At 41.0% G+C, this 17,605-nt stretch overlaps 1 protein-coding gene across 2 annotated transcripts in view; it reads right to left on the reverse strand.

Annotated features, from left to right (window-relative positions):
* Positions 1 to 256: 256 nt before the first annotated feature.
* The window catches only part of RB195_002572 (uncharacterized protein), a gene marked incomplete at both ends in the record, with an annotated part of 44,812 nt that continues 27,463 nt past the window's right edge, over positions 257 to 17,605 (reverse strand). For both annotated transcript variants that reach the window (XM_064199899.1, XM_064199900.1), the window contains 25 exons: positions 257 to 295; positions 356 to 398; positions 1,054 to 1,143; positions 1,200 to 1,343; positions 1,393 to 1,572; positions 1,630 to 1,698; positions 2,763 to 2,935; positions 4,144 to 4,332; positions 4,392 to 4,555; positions 4,621 to 4,773; positions 4,826 to 5,039; positions 6,719 to 6,845; positions 6,909 to 7,090; positions 7,183 to 7,286; positions 8,006 to 8,240; positions 8,299 to 8,889; positions 8,986 to 9,203; positions 9,755 to 10,112; positions 11,636 to 11,816; positions 12,380 to 12,642; positions 13,635 to 13,811; positions 15,781 to 15,911; positions 15,971 to 16,061; positions 16,138 to 16,265; positions 16,386 to 16,593. In XM_064199899.1, coding sequence (XP_064055780.1) covers positions 257 to 295; positions 356 to 398; positions 1,054 to 1,143; positions 1,200 to 1,343; positions 1,393 to 1,572; positions 1,630 to 1,698; positions 2,763 to 2,935; positions 4,144 to 4,332; positions 4,392 to 4,555; positions 4,621 to 4,773; positions 4,826 to 5,039; positions 6,719 to 6,845; positions 6,909 to 7,090; positions 7,183 to 7,286; positions 8,006 to 8,240; positions 8,299 to 8,889; positions 8,986 to 9,203; positions 9,755 to 10,112; positions 11,636 to 11,816; positions 12,380 to 12,642; positions 13,635 to 13,811; positions 15,781 to 15,911; positions 15,971 to 16,061; positions 16,138 to 16,265; positions 16,386 to 16,593 — 4,452 coding nt within the window. The remainder of the gene's footprint in view (positions 296 to 355; positions 399 to 1,053; positions 1,144 to 1,199; positions 1,344 to 1,392; positions 1,573 to 1,629; positions 1,699 to 2,762; positions 2,936 to 4,143; positions 4,333 to 4,391; positions 4,556 to 4,620; positions 4,774 to 4,825; positions 5,040 to 6,718; positions 6,846 to 6,908; positions 7,091 to 7,182; positions 7,287 to 8,005; positions 8,241 to 8,298; positions 8,890 to 8,985; positions 9,204 to 9,754; positions 10,113 to 11,635; positions 11,817 to 12,379; positions 12,643 to 13,634; positions 13,812 to 15,780; positions 15,912 to 15,970; positions 16,062 to 16,137; positions 16,266 to 16,385; positions 16,594 to 17,605) is intronic.

Consider the following 17,605-nt stretch of genomic DNA (forward strand, 5'->3'; position numbering starts at 1 on the left):
TAGGTCTCCACTGTCTCCTAAGATGCGTGATCGACAAGTCACTTTTAGTAATTAGATACAGCTTTGTGTGGAACACAACTTATGGAATTTCATAAAACAAAACTCTGTCAAAAAAAAATAAGCGAAAATTGTATATGAGCACCGACAAGAAGGACATAGTGAAATGATCAGAAACACATTGAGCTTAACGAGAACAACAAATATCCACTTAGCATTAAATAAAACCCGTTATTCAAGGAAGAACACTGTGGAGGAGTTATAATTGTGGCGTAGGTTTCGGTTCGCTGGCGTGTACCTGAACGATATTTTTATTTTCGGTTTCTACGTGATATTATATCAAGCGAACGAAATGTACCTTCTGCCTCGCCAAGGCACTTTGTAGTAAGGACGGTCTCTCCCTGCAAAAACAAATTCGTATTTGGTGCCCTTTAAGGAAATAGGAATGTAAGAAGTGCCTCTGTTAGAAGCCTTTTTCGAGGGCGCCTTAGCGAATAATAAGGCCGTGCAAATGAGCTTGCTTGCTACCTTCTCTCGGTTACCTCGCTTCTACTAGAGGCCACCGGACACATGGGTTTACGCTCTGGGCACGTGCAAGGTGTATAATTTGTAGAGCTATATGGCGGAAGTTACCCAGATACTGCAAAAAGGTGACGTTGTTCAGCACACTCTCGAAGTCCAACACAAGTAGGTCAAACATGTCCTCAGCATGGAATCTTTGGTGGTAACACTCAATTTCATAACGCTGAAGTCCTAGAGTCTGTTTTCCTGAAGGTTCTCGGGTCTCTAGGTGTCGACAGGCGGTCTCACAAGATATGGGACAGTGAAGAATCGATGGATCCCAAGCGAGCTGCAAAGGTCGAGCAGAGTTGTGTTCAGGGAGGACACGCTTCGGGGAAGATGCGGACAACCGTGTCAGACATTGACACGAGTTCGCTGATTAAGTTAAAAGTAATTAAGCGAGTAATGAATGTCGAATTAAAAAAAAACAGAAACTTCCACACCAGAGAAAAGCGTCGGGACACATAAATGTCGTGAAATTCCAAGGACTCGTACCTGACACTGTTGGAAAAAGCTTTAGTTGTGTCGGATTTGTTTGTGGACACCATGCCGTCCGTGAAAATGGGCGAGACAGCGACTTCGATTCTGCAAAGGTTCGCAGATACGAATCAACCCTCTATTCATAGGTGAGAAAAACTCACTGATTAGTCATAGGCTCGGGAAGAGGACGAGCAGATAGCACTCTTTGTGCCGTAGTCCGTGACACTTCTTTTACGTTGTAGGGACGAGGCCCTGCTAACGAAGACACCATGTATTCGCGGTCACTGGTGGCAATGGCACGCTTCCTGGAACAGTAGAAATAGCCATTAGAGTGAGATGGTTGTCTTGACAGACTTTTTGCAATGCGAAGCAAGAATGCAGCAAGCAGCCAGGAGAATAAGAAGTAATAAGACGAGAAGCAGAGCTAGGGCGAGGTCGAAGGCTGAAATAGCCGTTGGTGGAGGCGAAAGCAACGAGATCTCAGAAATCTTGTGCGACGACGTAAGGAGTGAAGCCGCGTGATGTTCCAGAACTCTAAATTGTCTCCTCATAATTGAGCTAACATGATCGGAAAGCATTGAAATCACTCACTTAGCAAGATCCTCTTTTAAGTATGGTATTCTCGTCTTTGGATCCAACGCGTACACAAACAAATGTGATCTGAAAGCTATCCTCATCTGTTTCATTATTCAGTGTTATGTAATCGACTAAGATGAGAAAGAAGTCAATTTCTCAATGATGTACGCGAAGCAAAATTGTTTATGTCAAAATCTAACGTTCAGGGGTGAGTCAGCGACTTGATCAGAGTTCAGGAAACCGGCACACTTATTCTCTTAAATGCTCCAACTTTGACAAGCTACTTGCTTTCACACAGAGCCAGCTCAATATGTAGTTGCATGAACGTGCTCTTCCTTCTCATTGATTTTTTTGGACTTTCGAGATGATTTATTTGTAACGCCGCCCAAGTTTTGCGAATTAAAATTTTGGGTTTGTGCAGAAGTGCGAAATATGCCGAAAGAAGCGTTTTTATGGCATTCATTGCATTAAGCCTCGATACAGGTCGATGTACTCATATTTGTCATACCATACAAACGTTTTTTTCTAGTCCGTAACCAAGTGTTCATTTAATTTAATTTAGACGCTGGCATAATGTTTGATGGGATATTAAAGCCAGTTGCGTAAGCGGCTGCTCTCGGAGCGCCGGGGTTGGACTGGCGGTTAGAATCGAGGTGGAGACATGATCTGGTCTCGCTTCACTTGACCAGCGATTGCACTCAAAAATTGCAGCGATGAGTGGCGTTAATAAAAGTCCTTCTGTGATCCGAACTTGCGAGACTGAACCGAACTTGGTGTTTTGACCTAATTACACATACCTACACTGTGTTCAGTAAACATCACAGCTGGTGTGAAAAAGACAATTTTTGACTTGTTTTGGAATATGCTCTTTTTATGGAAATGTAGCTTGCTGCTGGTCAAGAAGGTTGAGGGGAAGCACTGTTTTATGATACGATTATGTTCTATCTTCTAAAATATCAGGACAAGAAGAAATGACAAAAGCTATGATGCCGGAATTTTCTCTCGATGAATAAAGTAGTAAACAGTGAATAGATTTCTAAGGATCTTGGTTGATGCTTCACACACTTCATCAACAATTTGACTCCATCACAGAGTTCTAGCAGGGACGCAATCCCATACTTCCAAAAAACTAAGTTCTATGTGCTGACCTGGTTGGATCCGCATGGCCCTGATTATCTATGTAAGGTTGTTTGACGAGCAAGTGGTTGTCTAAACCATTCAGCTCGTTCAGCGTCCGTTCAACAATTCGCTGATCAATTTGCGAATGGGGAACTTCAGCGGTGAGCTGCACAAGCGACGATGAAGGAGAAATCACGTAGATCTGGAAATATCTTAGATAAACAGACTATAACACGAAAAATCAACGTTAGTAAACGGTTGGAAATAATGGGGAGCAAAACACTTTTTTCCTTCATGTTGTGCATTACTGTCCTTCATAAATGATACGCAAGAAGTAGTTCTTAGGGAAAGGATAAAGAGAAACAACAACGGTCTCATGCAAATACCGGTCTAAAAGTTCGTTTACAGCCGTTACATCTAGAGTTCTTGTGTTGCCTTTATTTTTATTCTTTATTCCCATTAAATGATGATGAAGGATTAACGAAGAAAAAATTAAAGAAATTTGGAACACTTTTCGTAAGTATACCTAAACTCCTGCCTTCAAAACTATCACGGTTAGAAACAACACTTTATTTTTGCCACTACGCAGTATTTCGATCAGTTCCCTCGGAAGATGTCTTGCTTATAATTTTCAGAAAGAAATAACACAAATTTAATTTAATGTTTACAGCCCTTTGAAGCCACCATCATTAGATTCGTCATTGGGAGGTATTATAGGAACTCTTCTTGTACATTTTCGAGCCTGTCCCGACTTCGAGATATGAATATCACTGTAGTACTGAGAAAGAGAGCCATTTTTGACATGATCAGGTAAATACAGCGCGTCCCGAAAACGTAGCCTGCCTCGGGGCGAACAAACGTGTTTTTAATCATTTCAGCAGAACACAGCCGATGTGGAAGCTCTTTGGATGGAATCGTGGCATCAGCAGGCGAACCGACATATCTGCCTGTGTTCTGAATAGCTAGTGTTTCCTCCAGAGAGTGTGTGCAAATATTGGAGGTGGGCTATTTTTCCCTGGCTACCATCTTTTGGCTCCTATATAACAGCATACATTGCATGCAAGTGCCCCGCTCCAAAAAAATGTAGTTAAACCATAAAATGAAGGTATAGAGGGTAGGAATAGGTTTGGGTGCATGTTATTGCAAAAGGGCGGATGGAGCTGTGCAAAAATGAAGTTATTTTCGACGTCATATACGTTTTTTCAACTGATTCAGCTCTTACATGCTGTGCCGTGCAACTGCACGACAAATCAGAGCGTTTTGATACTGAGTGTGGCTAAGCGTGATATGAGTCATCTTTATATGTTTCCTCAAAGTTGTGTCAAAGAACGTAGTAAGGTAGGTAATTCATAACAATGTAGTCGCTGTTGTACTTCTTCATAAGACACTTCTAAAAAATGTGGGACTTACTCTAAGTGGGGTAGGAACGATGTGAAGACCATCGGTGACAGTTGCGGTAAGCTGGAACGAATCGCCAGAATAGTCAGCCAACGATTTCCCCAAGATCACTAGTCCGCTGGTGGAATTAACAAGGAAATAATCCGATCCTGTCCCAGAAATAGAATAGCTGAGCTGAGGGCGCTCGTCAGCATCCTTCGCCTCAAAGTAATTCCCAGTTTTATCATTGATTGACATAACCATTAAAATGACACACTAACTCGTAATCGAATCACAGGAGTGAATAGACGAGCCTGCCAGTCTACTGTGGCCACTTGAGCATCATCGTCGTCGGTTCCGTACAGGAAAATGGGCGCATTGTCGTTTTCGTCGAGAACTCGAACCACGACCAGCGTTTGGGAGGGGGCTAGGTTTGACTTGGCTTCTGAAACATTGCATCTAACTTCTAGTCGTGGTCGAATTTTCAAAACAAAAAATGTTTCAACTTACGCTCGATTATAGGATTTTCACGAGCGAAACGTCTTGCAGTGGGAGGAGCACCGCTGGAGACGTTTACGTAAAGGAAGTTGTAGCTTCGTCGCTCACGATCTAATGGAAGCACCGCGAAAACCTCACCGGTTTTCGGATCGAGTTCGAATTCACCTGAAGCTTCCATTTCGAATGGTAGCAATTGGTAGCGAACAAGCTGACAAACTTAGTGGATAGGAGAAGGAGTATTCGTATGGGCGTCCTTCGCTCTCACAATTCGACGTCACCTTCAGAAGGCGCTTTCTTCCTCTTTGATTCTCCATGATTTCCGTGGTGTACACCTTTTGGAGGAATACGCAACTCGGTTCACTTCCAGTTCCTTGCATCGCCGTAGTGCTTGCCGTGGTAGAGACGGATTCACCTTCGATGAACACATTCAGCTGAAATTTAGATGTCTTCGGATCAAATATTTCTGAGAGGAAAACCAGCGGTTGATATCTGCTTGAGTAAAACGTTTCAGTTCGAAATGTACTTCACATATAAAATATGAGCTAAATTTGTTGGAAACGTCTCCGAATGCATCGGAGTAAATTAAATAAATGCTCCGCGAATGTTCTGGCTTCAGAGAGCACCTCTTTTGAATCCTATAAACTTTAGCTTGTGCTTAAGCGTTAATAGAGATGTCGTTCGTAAAAATTCGTTGATATCGGGTTTTGTGTTGTGACAGGTGGCGCTCAGGACGTAGTTTTCAAAAATCGCAACGGAAACGTAAGACTTCAATCAGGAGCACCAGTCTGATCAGTTACCCCACGCAACAACTCTTTACATTCATAGCAGTAATGAAATGAAGCCGTGTCAAATGATCTTCACCATACTTTACACAGCCAACCCTGGATGTAAAGAGTTGCTCCGTCGGATAAACTGATCAACTTGAGGTTTCCCATATGTGTTCGCCACATTCTTGGATGTTTCTTCTCATCGTTGTGATACCTGCGAATTACACCCCGAACACTATCCGCAAGCGACTAAAATCAAACGTAGGGAATTCCCGCAGACGCTGCTTTTGACCGCGGATCTGGATTGTCTTGAAATGAACGCAAAGAAGTTGTTTGTAGTTTGGTAGTCAGCCAATAAGAGAGCCAGAAAACGAAAACCACAATAAATATTGGGAGTGGCTGCAAAAGCACAAGCCATAATATCTCAATGGTTTTTAAAAAGGAACAAATACCAAAGAAACAAGTACTTCTTGTAAAGCAAAATGATAAATATGGTTACAAAATGGTCAATTTCGTTCGTACATAAATTTACAACAGACAGAAAGTTGAACTACTGTATATATATATAGTTAGTTAGTTAGTTAGTTAGTTGATACACAGCCAGCTGTAGATGCGTATAACACTGCGCTGAAGCTACGTGATTGCGCTGTAGCTTTTTGCAGCAAAATTTCAGGAAGTGCTAAAGTCATCAGTTTCTCTGCTGGCTTGCAAGAAACAGAAAAATAAAATGAATTAAATAATAATGATAAATAATAATAAGTACTAATAATTAATAAAATAAAATTCATAAAATATTGAATTACAGATGTATTGAAATGCTCGAAACTCCTATCAAGAGCGAAATGTAAAGAGTTTTGGAGAAAGATGATGATGAGGTCGAAGAAGCAACGTATTCTGGACTAAACACACCATTAAAAGTATTTTTTCTGAGAGAATAAAATAACTTTTTAAAGGGAAACAGTGTACCAACTCCTAGAAATTATTAATGGCTGATTGCAGAGAAAAATTAAATACCATCTGCGATTTTATTGTCCATCTCAAAAATATTTACGTTGCTGTTATTTTTGAAAATTCTTATGTCTTCATGTGTGAGGTAAAGATGTGAAAACAAGGCCAGGTATCATTTCGTTTATCTCTTCAAATAGTAGCGAAATTCACTTCTCCTCTGAATTATTTGCTGTCTTGGGAGAAATATTCAGGCACTAAATATACAAAACAACGAAAAAACAATATTTTACATGCTTATTTATTTATTTGCCGGAAGCCGTCTTTAAGAGAAGTACGTTTGGCATATTGATTATTTCATAGAAAAATATGTCCAGGACTTTTCATGAGAAACTTACCAGAGTCCAGTCTTTCCCATGACTATTCTCGGCGGTAACATTCAGTTGAATGTAACGATTCTTCTCGTCATCCATTGGTCGTCGAGACAGAATTAACCTACCTTCGTCCTCTATTGTAAACAAGCCACTGGAAAACAGGAGTTTTTGGAGAGCGCTCCTCCCTGAGAACATTTACGAAGTTCTCCCTCACTTGTGGTCGTCGACGAGGCCATAAAGTATCCTCTCCTGATTAGGCTTAGTGTTAATAGTAGGCCCAGCGAGGACAGCTGCGATTTCTGAGTGAGGTTGTGTCCCGAAAAGGACCACTTTTTCTGGCAGATCTTTTTGAAAATGTGGCGACTCTATTCTTGGATCAAAGACACGGATGGCCATCTAAAATATTACAAACAATAACTTTGTCGAAGACCAAATATGGGCCTAAATGATTCGTTTGGTGATGCTGAAGAACAAAAGTTAAGGCACACCTTTTGCGTGGACTTCAGTGATGGTCTTCCGTTGTCTTTAGCAAAAACAGTCAGTGAGTATTCTGGAGTGTAGTCGAGTGCACGAGCGACGACAAGAGTACCATCTGGAAGAATAGCACTAAACTAAACTTGCGTATATCACGAAGGGGCTGAGGAGATCTACTTAAGCTAGTAACTATTCTACTTCGTTTGTCACCCTTTATTTCTTGTTACATTCGTGGGAAAATTCTGAGAATTCCGCTGCTCAAGAAAGGATAGCTCAGGGAGACGGGTATTTCTTGCTTCGAAACTCCACATAAAAAAGTTCCAAGCCATGTGTTGCCAAAATATTTGGATTCGCTACGCAAATACTCTCAAGCACTGTACCATCTTCACTAAAGTTTGGCGTCTGCGCCGTTAGTGTTGCAACAAAACAATTTGTTGGAAATTTGTAACTATGAAAAATTACGGGAACCCTTGACGACCAGTTCTCATTTTCACACCCCTACTCTACTCGATTCGAAGCCAAACGCGAAAACGATTTAAAGAAATACCTCAATTGTTTAACCGCAAATAAACATACGAATAACATATTTCTTGATTATGCCAAATAGATTTTCTGAGGAATAAGCGCAAGTGAAGCTTTTCCATGGCACTGTTGGACAATAGGATCTCCGATTTTCAGGAAGTGAATCAACATCGTGATTCTCTTCTTCAATCGCCGCTCATCGCGACTGAAGAGGAATCACGATGTCACAATGCGATTTGCTACGACATGGACCGGGAAAAGCGAGATGGTCCTGCAGTGACCAGTTGTAGCTCAGGAAGTAAGTCACAAACCCACCGTTAGGATTAATGCTGAACGGGCTCTCCTGCTCTTCCAACCCATAAGTGACAACCCCGTAGTTGTCAGTGTCCTTATCCCGGGCACTAAAGCGAAAGAGAGGCGTTCCAATGGGAGCGTCCTTATAAACTCCTATTTCCGGAGGAGACACGTCAAAAATGGGATAATTGTCGTTAGTATCTAGAATTGTCACGTTCATCATCGCTTTCGCTACACCGAATTCCGGGCTGGTGGCCTAAAAACAACAGAACACTCGAAACTGTTTACCGTTCAACAGTCGATTAGTCGATTACCTTAATAGTGAACATGTAGGACGATTGAGATTCTCGGTCGACGTCGAAAATGATGAGTTGCCCGTCTGATGTGATGAAGAACGGTATATTCGGTGAGGATTCGTCAATTTCGTATCGTACCGCTGTCTGTGGATTGACGGACAACGGTTCAGGTTTAACCGCAAGTCGAATTCCGTTAATGTATTGTCCTTCGGGAACAAATGCAAAATATGTGGATTTTGTGAAAGCTAATTTAGGCTGAGAGCTGGATGCTTCTGTAGCTAAAGTGGAGCGCGTCACGACTTCACTGCCACCGTCAGTAGATCCGATTGTCGTTCCGGTGATGTGCACTGTGGACGGATTAAGGTAGGGAGATGTATTGACTGTTGCACTTTCAGCGGTTTCAGCGGTTTTCGTCAAAATTGTTTCTGTAGTTTCTTTATCAGTTGAAGGCATTTCGGATTTTCCCGTCGAGAACAAGGAGTCCTCTGTGGTAAACGGTTCAGCTGTCGCGAAAGTTTCTGTCATTGTAGAAGGCAAAGCCGATGAGGTACCCAGTGAGCTAGGCGCAAGTACATGTACCAAAAATGGAACAGCCGCTACCGTAGTTCCCTAAAAGATGAAGGATTCTAGCAATTAATGGAGAAGACAAGTCTGAACATCTATGAAGTAACACGTGATATATGAATAGGAAAAAGAAAAACCAACGTCTTTGACCGCCAAAATCTCGTCCTCTATCTTCTCAGGGGAGGCGAACACAACCACAGAACGAATCCAACCGTCCGCATCGATGACGAATTTCTTATTCCTTCTGAATATCAGCTTCACAGCATTGCTGTTATTCAACTCAATCTGCCCAAGATAAGTGCCAACAGGTGAGTCACTTCGCATTGCGTAGGTGTACTTCTTGCGAGTGAAGGAAATTGCTGAAATATTCCTGAAGTTATGCAGCTATTGGGATGGAAGAGAGTACAGAAAAAGCGAATATCTGATTGAGAATTTTGCTTAGCAGAAAGCAAAATTGGCTATTAATTTTTGCTAGTGCGAAACTCATAGGTGAGTTCTAGAAAGATTCGAAGAGGGACATAAATCAATTCCTCATATTAGAGTTGAAAACGTTTGAGTAACGTTTGGTTCGCTGGAGAAAAAAAAACAGTATTTCATGCAAACTCTGTTCTGGAAAGTTCTGGAAAATGAAGAAATTTGAGAAGAATCAGATAGAATTGCGACAGAAATAAGAAAAGAGGCAATTCCTATATCCCTTTTTCGCATATCACAACTCTTGAAAACATTTAAAGTTCTCCGAGAAGTAGAGGATTCGTTAAATTGATGAAGGCCAGAGGACCAATGTGCTTCTAGTAGGCTAAATTGATAACCGAGAACGATATTTGGGAAGAAAAAAAAAACGACGATCTTTTTTGTTTTGGAAAAATCGTTGAAGAAATTACAATCGCTTCGTTAAGGATATAAAGACTACCTGAGTCAGTCACAATAGAGATTTGTGGTGTAGTTTCCTCCTCCGTAGCGGACGATGGAGTTCTTTTGGAAGTCTCCTGCATGCTACTACTAGTCCCGTCTTCTGTGGGACTACTAGTTGGGATCACAGTTGATTGAGAATTTCTCGAAGACCCACGAGAATATGGAGGCCTTGTGACCGTTGAAGCAGTCGCTTCAATCAAATCCGATGTGACGACGTGATTTTCATTTTCGGGCACTTTCACTCTGATGTTCGTGAAAGACGACATCACCGGATGACCGTTGTCTTCAGCAACAACCAGGAAACTGTACGATGTCTGCTTGAGATGATCGAGCGGAACTCGCAGTGTGACTTGACCCTGAAATAAACCAAATAGTCCCTATAGCAGACAGAAAAGTAAAAAAATTGTTTTCTTTGATGGAACTGGATGGGTCCTGAACAGTTAGAACAACTACGAACTTTGGCACAAGTGGTGTGAATGTTTTTTTTTCTGGTTTTTTTTTTCTTCAAAGATTGTGAGTAGATCTACAAGCACGTTTGCGTAGCGATACCATCAGACCGCACCTGGAACTCCATTTCAGGATATACTGTAGGATATTTTAATCGTTATATAATTCCACCTGTTCATTTGTGGAAGCGATATTTGTTGGTTAGAGTTGGAGGACGCATTTTCAAAAACAGGCACTTAGGGGCGCGATCTCACGAAATTGACTATGCTGGGATCTCTCCACGAAAAGACAGGGTCACAGAGTTGAATTTCACTTCAAGACACCCAGCAACGTGCCACGTTTGCGATTGCAGTCAGAGCCTTTCTGCAACGAGCGGAAAAGGCGGCGTCAACAGGCCCGTAACTAACTGTCCTTGCGCTGGCAGACGAGCGACGCTTACGCTTGCGTTCGCAGATGAGGCACGTTGCCAAGTGCCTTGTAGGAAAATTCGATAGGCGAGGCCGCTTCCTAGCGTCGTTTTTTAGGACAAGGAGAGGGAATTCAGCTCTCATATTTTGAAACTATTCCCTGAGGATATTCATTCATGAATAGAACCAAACACCCTGAATTTCGTAGTTTTCATTACTTATGTAGCATTTGAAGGAAGCGTTCGGGTAACCTTCTACGTTATTTTTTCTTTCAGTATAAGTTCGGCGCGTAGTTTAGGAGTATCCTTACAAACCCAAGCATCAGACCATCATTGATAAACGATCCCCATTTTGAGGCACCCGGGATCACGAAGCAATTTTTTATATGTACACAGGACTGGGGAAGTGACATCGCAGGAAGCAAATTTCATCAGTTGTGAACGATGTGAAACGTTGCTTTGATTTGCAATATCACTACTAGTCCACCGCGAATGGTTGTGTTTCGCCAGTCCTTCAGGTGTAAAGAGGTGCATAGTTGGCTGAAATGATGCTGCCTCTCTAAATTTTAGCCTTGTTTAGGTGGAATGCTTTGCGACTTTTCTGAGATTCTTGAGAATTACGTTCCGAACACTACATGCGGGAAAAAAAACAACATAGGATCTTTGCTCAGAGGTTGCCTATAAAACCCCTACGGAATTAGAGATGCAGCTGGACAAAATAGTGACTTTCCGGCATGAAGAGGCTCTTTTCACACTTACAATTCCATCCTGATTTTCAGAAAGTTCCCAAATGGGCCAAGCATTTGAGGCCTTTCTTTATTCATAGGCATAGGTCCATTTTTTGTTTGTTTATCTTTATTAGGATACTGCAGTATTCGGGACCACATTTCAAAGAAATTTTCAAAGTCAGTGTTTTGCTATTCTCGACGCAGCTTACAACTTACAAAGCGTTCAATACTATCCAATTCTGATGCGTGGAGATTTAAAGTGGATTTCATGGGGAGAGGGGCAATGGGTGAGATTTACCTCTCCATCCACTTCGAAAAGATTCCTGAACTCTGGAGGTTCAATCGAATAGCTGACAACGTCTCCATCTGGATCTGTAGCCTTCACTCTCTTCAGCACTTGACCACGGTCAGCTGCGGTTATTGTTATCGTGTATACTTCTCGGGCAAAAGTGGGAGCACGGTTCGTTTGAGGGGTCTCCCTGGAAAATTAGCACGTTAACAAGATACTCATCATAAAATCCTTTCAGTTTGAGGATAAGGTAGCAATTTGAAGGATTATTCATTCTCAATCCTTCAAGAATAATTTTGTTTCAATTATACATAGTGCCTATAGAAAAAAATGATGGGTTAATGTTGACAATCAGATTGGTTAATCTGGAAATCAACACCAGGCATGAACTGATCTGATTGAAGTGGGCGCTGCCAAACCGCAAATTATTTACTTCATTCAAACTTCTAATAATCCACAAGATTTCTCCGAAGAATTCCCTATTTTTTTAAAAATATTTTTATGTTCATTATATCCATATTTTATTTCTTATATTTACGCCATTTATTTCAGTATTATTATTCCTTTTAAATTCATGTTATTTATATTTTATATTAATAAAAATTGATTATATGCAAGTAGTTGTTGCATTCGAACATATGCAAATTAATTGCCGAAAATTGCTGTGCACTAAGCAACGAAAATCAAAGTGAGGTGAAATAATAAAAAAAGATTTTGAAAATGGAGGGAAAGAAGTGAATACGGCTAACTTACACCGTAGGCTGTTCGTTTCGGAAAAGATTCAGCCTTAACGTAGCATTCGCAGTGTGAGTCCCATCACTGGCAGAAATGACGCAAGTGATATTTCCAGGACCTCTTCCAGAAATCCCTTTAGTGAATGAAACTACACCCAGCGGATCGACAGCTAGCCAGGAGCAGGCTTGATCGCCCGACAACGAAAATGAAAGGCGATCACGGTCGGCGTCGTTCACCGAAACTGTCAATATCGGATAGCCAACGGGCAAGTCGGATGATACCTGAAAATTGTTCACATTTTAGATCAAGCTTCATTAAATTCAAAAAAATCTATTGAGTACTCGTTTCCGTTTTACAGAGCAATACTTTTTGAGCACATCGTTAGCCTTGCAAGTGCGCAACATTTAAACGAGATTAAGCTATTTGTATTATATTGGGAGATAATTTCTTTTGATCTTCTTTCAAACACACTTTCCCTAGTCATTTTCCCTTCTTCTGGAGAATTATGCAGAAGTGTTTGAACGTTCTTCCTCCTACTACATCTTTGTTTTTCACTGTTTTCATTGAGCCTTAATTTCGCCCTAGTTCCAGAAACAATAGAGCAGTAAAATGAAAAAATGAGCACTTTCTTGATTCTTCCTCTTAGCTAGAGTTCAAAGGGTCGGAAACAGTACGAAAAATTTTTCAGAATTTATATCGTTTTGGATTTCTATCCAGCGTTTTCTATTGAGTAAGCACCCACTAGGAAGCCGGTGATGAAAAGAAATTATATTAGAAGCTTGTTGCCGCATTTATCCAAAAAAATATTCGGGCTGATTTTGTTTTTATGATTTTCTCAAAAAAAAGAACCTGTTCGCTAATTTCTCTATTTGGAGCAATTACTTTTGTCCTCTGTTAAGTTTCCAGCGAAGTTATTTGGAAACAAAATCTCTCCTTCTCCCTACTTTAAATTATTTCGTGCGCGTTCTTTCACAGTGAAAGCACTGCATCCGACCCCACTCCCTACAAAAAAACTGGTTATTTCAACGATACAAGGGTATTTTTTGTCACGGATAATGAATTTTTCTTTTTTTTTAGTGAGTTTCGAAAAAGCTGGATCGAAAGTTTACCAGAAAGATGGAAGTGGAGTGAGGAAAATGAAAGGAAATATGCTCAGCGTTAAGAACACTAGGTTTATTTTTTGATTATCAACAAATTTTAAGAAGTTTTACCTACGGGAGCTAATAGGTTGGTTGGAGATAGAAAACCAAAAAATCAAAGAATTTGGACTCACTTTCTGCTCGTAGTTCATTTTTTGAAAGATCGGCGGGTTGTCATTGCGATCGATCACATTCACTGTGACGACAGCAGTGCTCGACAACGGTGGATCACCACGATCGGTCGCTTCGACGGTGAGCTCGTAAGATTTTTGAGCTTCATGGTCAAGCGGTCTCGTAAGAGTGAGAATCGCCTGAAACATCTGGCTAGTTCGTTTTTGTTTCAAATTGCATGAGGAAGAAGTTCATATCAGTAAGAGGAAGCTAAAACTTATAAGGTTCCAACGAAAACAAAAAACAATAAGATTTTGGGTGAAAAAAAAACCGAAAAGAGCAGTTTTTACTGCAAATTAGACGAGTTAACGATGAGTTCGCGCACAGCGACGGGAAGGGAATTCAAAGAGGTGATAATAAATAAACAATTTCAGCAACACTTTACTGTACAGAAAAATATATTCAGAAATGTCTTTTTTTGAAGTATTCAAACTGGAGAGAACTGAATTAAAATAAAAGTAAGTTGAAGCGATGAAGACTGAAATGAGGAATAATTCATTGCCATCATTTTCGAACTTGAAAATGCAGAAAGAAGTAAAAAGAACTGACAACAAGTTATATATCATTTGATGGGAAATTTCTCGTCCTTCAATACCTTCATATTTTAAATTGATTCTTTTTAAAATAAAAAATGGAGTGTGAAATGTCTGGACAATGGAAGTATCTTCGAAATCACTTTTTTTTTGCATTTGATCGAGACGAAGCTAAAATTGGAACTGCGTATGTAGAAGAAACAATGCTTAAAAATATCTTTCGCAGTTTGCTTCAAAAATGGGAATTTTGGCCTCAAAGATGGAACACGCAGCTGTCGACCAATTGTGGTGAGCTGAGAAAAAATCCATTTTCTTCTGTATTTCTTGGACACAAAATACTATTGCGAATAAACCAATAGCTAGAAGATGCCGATGTTTAGCTATCGTTTCCAACGTCTTCCACTCATTGATCAATAGTTTTTTCGATGCTTCGTGTTGTTTTCATCATGTTTTCGCTTTTTCTTTCGTTTTCTCGCATATTTTTTTCTTCTTTAGGTTTCTCATAGCTTTTTCAATGTCCTCATACGATAAAAATTTCATGAGAAGCTTTGGCAGCTTAAATGAAATGCAAAAGGCAGAAAATGTTGACTATGCACCGTTTTGTCTTTCGCAAAGTTAAACTAAAACCTTGTAGAGCGAGGAATTCTCTACCAATAGAATCACAATGTTCAGCCAACAGTTTTTTGTTTCTATGAGGACTTTTGTGTTAAGAAACAGCTGCAATCTGTTATTTAGCCTATTTAACCTAGGAGAAAATATTGATGGGACAGTCAAGCAAAAACGACCTGAATTTCTGTTCATTTGCGTGGGCGGCTGCGTTTGTAGCAGCGCGGTGGATCTTTCGGGTGCAGTCGACGTGGGGTCATCGCTCGCTGCACTCGGGCTGAGTGGTGCAAATGGAGCAAGGATCCCACCTCGGTCACGCACCACCTCGCCTGAGCTCTCAGCTCACCCGCTTACGTAGCTGCTCCAAGCTTCAGATCGTTTGACCTGACTATATCTATGATTACGTTGCCAAAAATAAGTCGTTCTTTCATATGGTTGGAGGATGAAGCGGATGACATTAAGCAATCTCTTCAGAACGAAGAAACGAATTCTGGTTCAGGTCAGACTCGTATTCACGAGGATGGTAAGGTCAAATTAATGCCTTTATCCTTCAAAACAAACTTGGCACCAAAGTAGTGACACGGAGTTTCAGATTGGCTCAGTGCGGAATCGATCCATTGAAGGCGCTAATGACCTTTATCTATGATCTTTATCTTTATCATGACACTAAATCGCCCATCTGGTCCTACTGCAAGAACAAATAATGATGAAGACGTCATTTCAATATTATTTTCAAGAAAAATATTGGGAAAATATTGAGAAGTATATTTGTACTTTAATTTAATTTTATTTAAATTTATAAATACATATTGAGAGTGAGGAAAAAGGAGGGAGAAAGAAGAAGTGACATAAAGACAAGAGATATGTAGGTTTGTAAAAAATAAAATAAAAGGAGAAAGGAAAGGAAAGATAGTAGGAAAAAAGGAGGTAACGCTGCAACAGTGAACGGCGTGCACCTCATGGAACTCACAGTTTGTGCAGAAGCCTTATGGAGCGCAAAAATATGACGAGGATCTCCTTCTACTATTCGAAAGTCTATGTCGGCGTTACGTTCTGAATCCTTGTCTGTCGCCGCAATTTTAAAAGTTGCGCCGTTCGATCCTGGAAAAATCTGCTTTGCAGGAAAGAGAACATTACGAAGAAGTTGAAACATAAAAAACCTTCAGTAACGTTCCAAATCAGATGCTTTTCGGGGAAAAAGGGAGCGTTGTCGTTGATGTCTTCGACGTTCACTCGAACTGTTGCTGTGTCCTGCGGTGGATAGGGAAAGAGGTAACGCACATACATAAATTGTAATATGAACAATATGAGTAAGTACGAAACTCACCTTATTTCCGCTTCGATCGATAACTTCCACAATTACATCAAATTCCCTCAAAGTCTCCCTATCTAGTGCAGAGTCGCCAAGGATTATTGTTCCGTCTTCTTGAATAAACACCAGCTCACGACCAGACCCTGAATTCAGAGTTGAGAGCAGCGAGATCAAAATACCTTGAAGACGAAAACACCAAGGAAAAGATCCCAGATCTAAAAGGGCATAAGCACACACGCAAAGTGTCTAGATTATTTGCCGACCTCCCACAATCTTGTAAAGCAGGTGCGTTCCTTCCGTTCGGTCGTCGTCGGTCGCTCGTACCCGCACGATCAAACTTCCTGGAGCAGCATCTTCGCGAATAGAAGCCTCGTAGTGTTTCTTCTCAAACAGCGGTGCAAACTCATTTACATCCTTGATTTTTAGCTGGAGTTTCGTGACTGCTTGGACATCTGCCAAAGTTGCAGTTACCTGAGAAGTTAGCCAGATCATAATGGGAAGGTCATAATGCACATGGGAAAAGTCATATGACTGAATGACGCTGTGCGCACGATAAGATTTTCCCTCCTGGAAGAAATTCTCGAACCTTTCCAGCGAAGCTTTTAAGAAGCACTCCATTAAGGCACGAAGGTAATTTCATGATACATTCGATAGCATCTCATAACTTCAAGATTACATCCCTTCAAATATACAACAAAATGAAACTTCGCAAAACTTTCTGCTACACCTATCCACTAGCGATACTGCTCAGGGAAGTTCGGTAGTTGGAAATAATAAAATGATTTAAAAATTGAGCGCACGTAATGCTGCAGTGTTTTACGCTCATTTGATGGGAATAATATTTCTTATCTAGTTTTAATTGACTTCGATACTAGACGCACTCCTGTTTAGGATAACAGCAGAATCTGAAGGGATAAGGTCTCTGACGTAATCCGCATGGGATGCGCCACCTCGTCCACTTGAATTCAGAAGCGTTTAAGGTTTATGAGGGTGTGTGCAGCGTTGCTTTGACTTACTGCGGGGAACCGTACCAACTTAGTGTTTCTACCCACCCTGACAAGTCTGGTATCACTTTAAAGACATCACCCCACGAATCTGAGGTGGCACGGATTTCAGGTGGAGTATTCGTATACGAGATCGTAGACGAAGGAGAGGAGGTGACTCAGTCCATTTCTTCCTAATTAAAAAACAAAACCAGTCCTGTAAACTAAATGATATTCTATACAGTCCAGGGGGTGACTCAGTCCATTTCTTCCTAATTACCTTAAAAAACGGCCCGGAAGATACGGCTTCGAGCGCTCTGGCGCGCTATTTTCTACAACGAGTCCGACTGGAGCGCGCCAGCTGTGTGCACACGCCGCATCTTCCGGGCCGTTTTTTACGACAATTAGCAGGAAATGGACGGAATCACCTACCTCTCCATGATCTACGATCTCGTATACGAATACTACACCTGAAATCCGTACCACCTCAGATTCGTGGG

Source organism: Necator americanus, chromosome IV, assembly GCF_031761385.1.
Source record: "Necator americanus strain Aroian chromosome IV, whole genome shotgun sequence".
In the NCBI taxonomy this organism is placed as follows: Eukaryota; Metazoa; Nematoda; class Chromadorea; order Rhabditida; family Ancylostomatidae; genus Necator; species Necator americanus.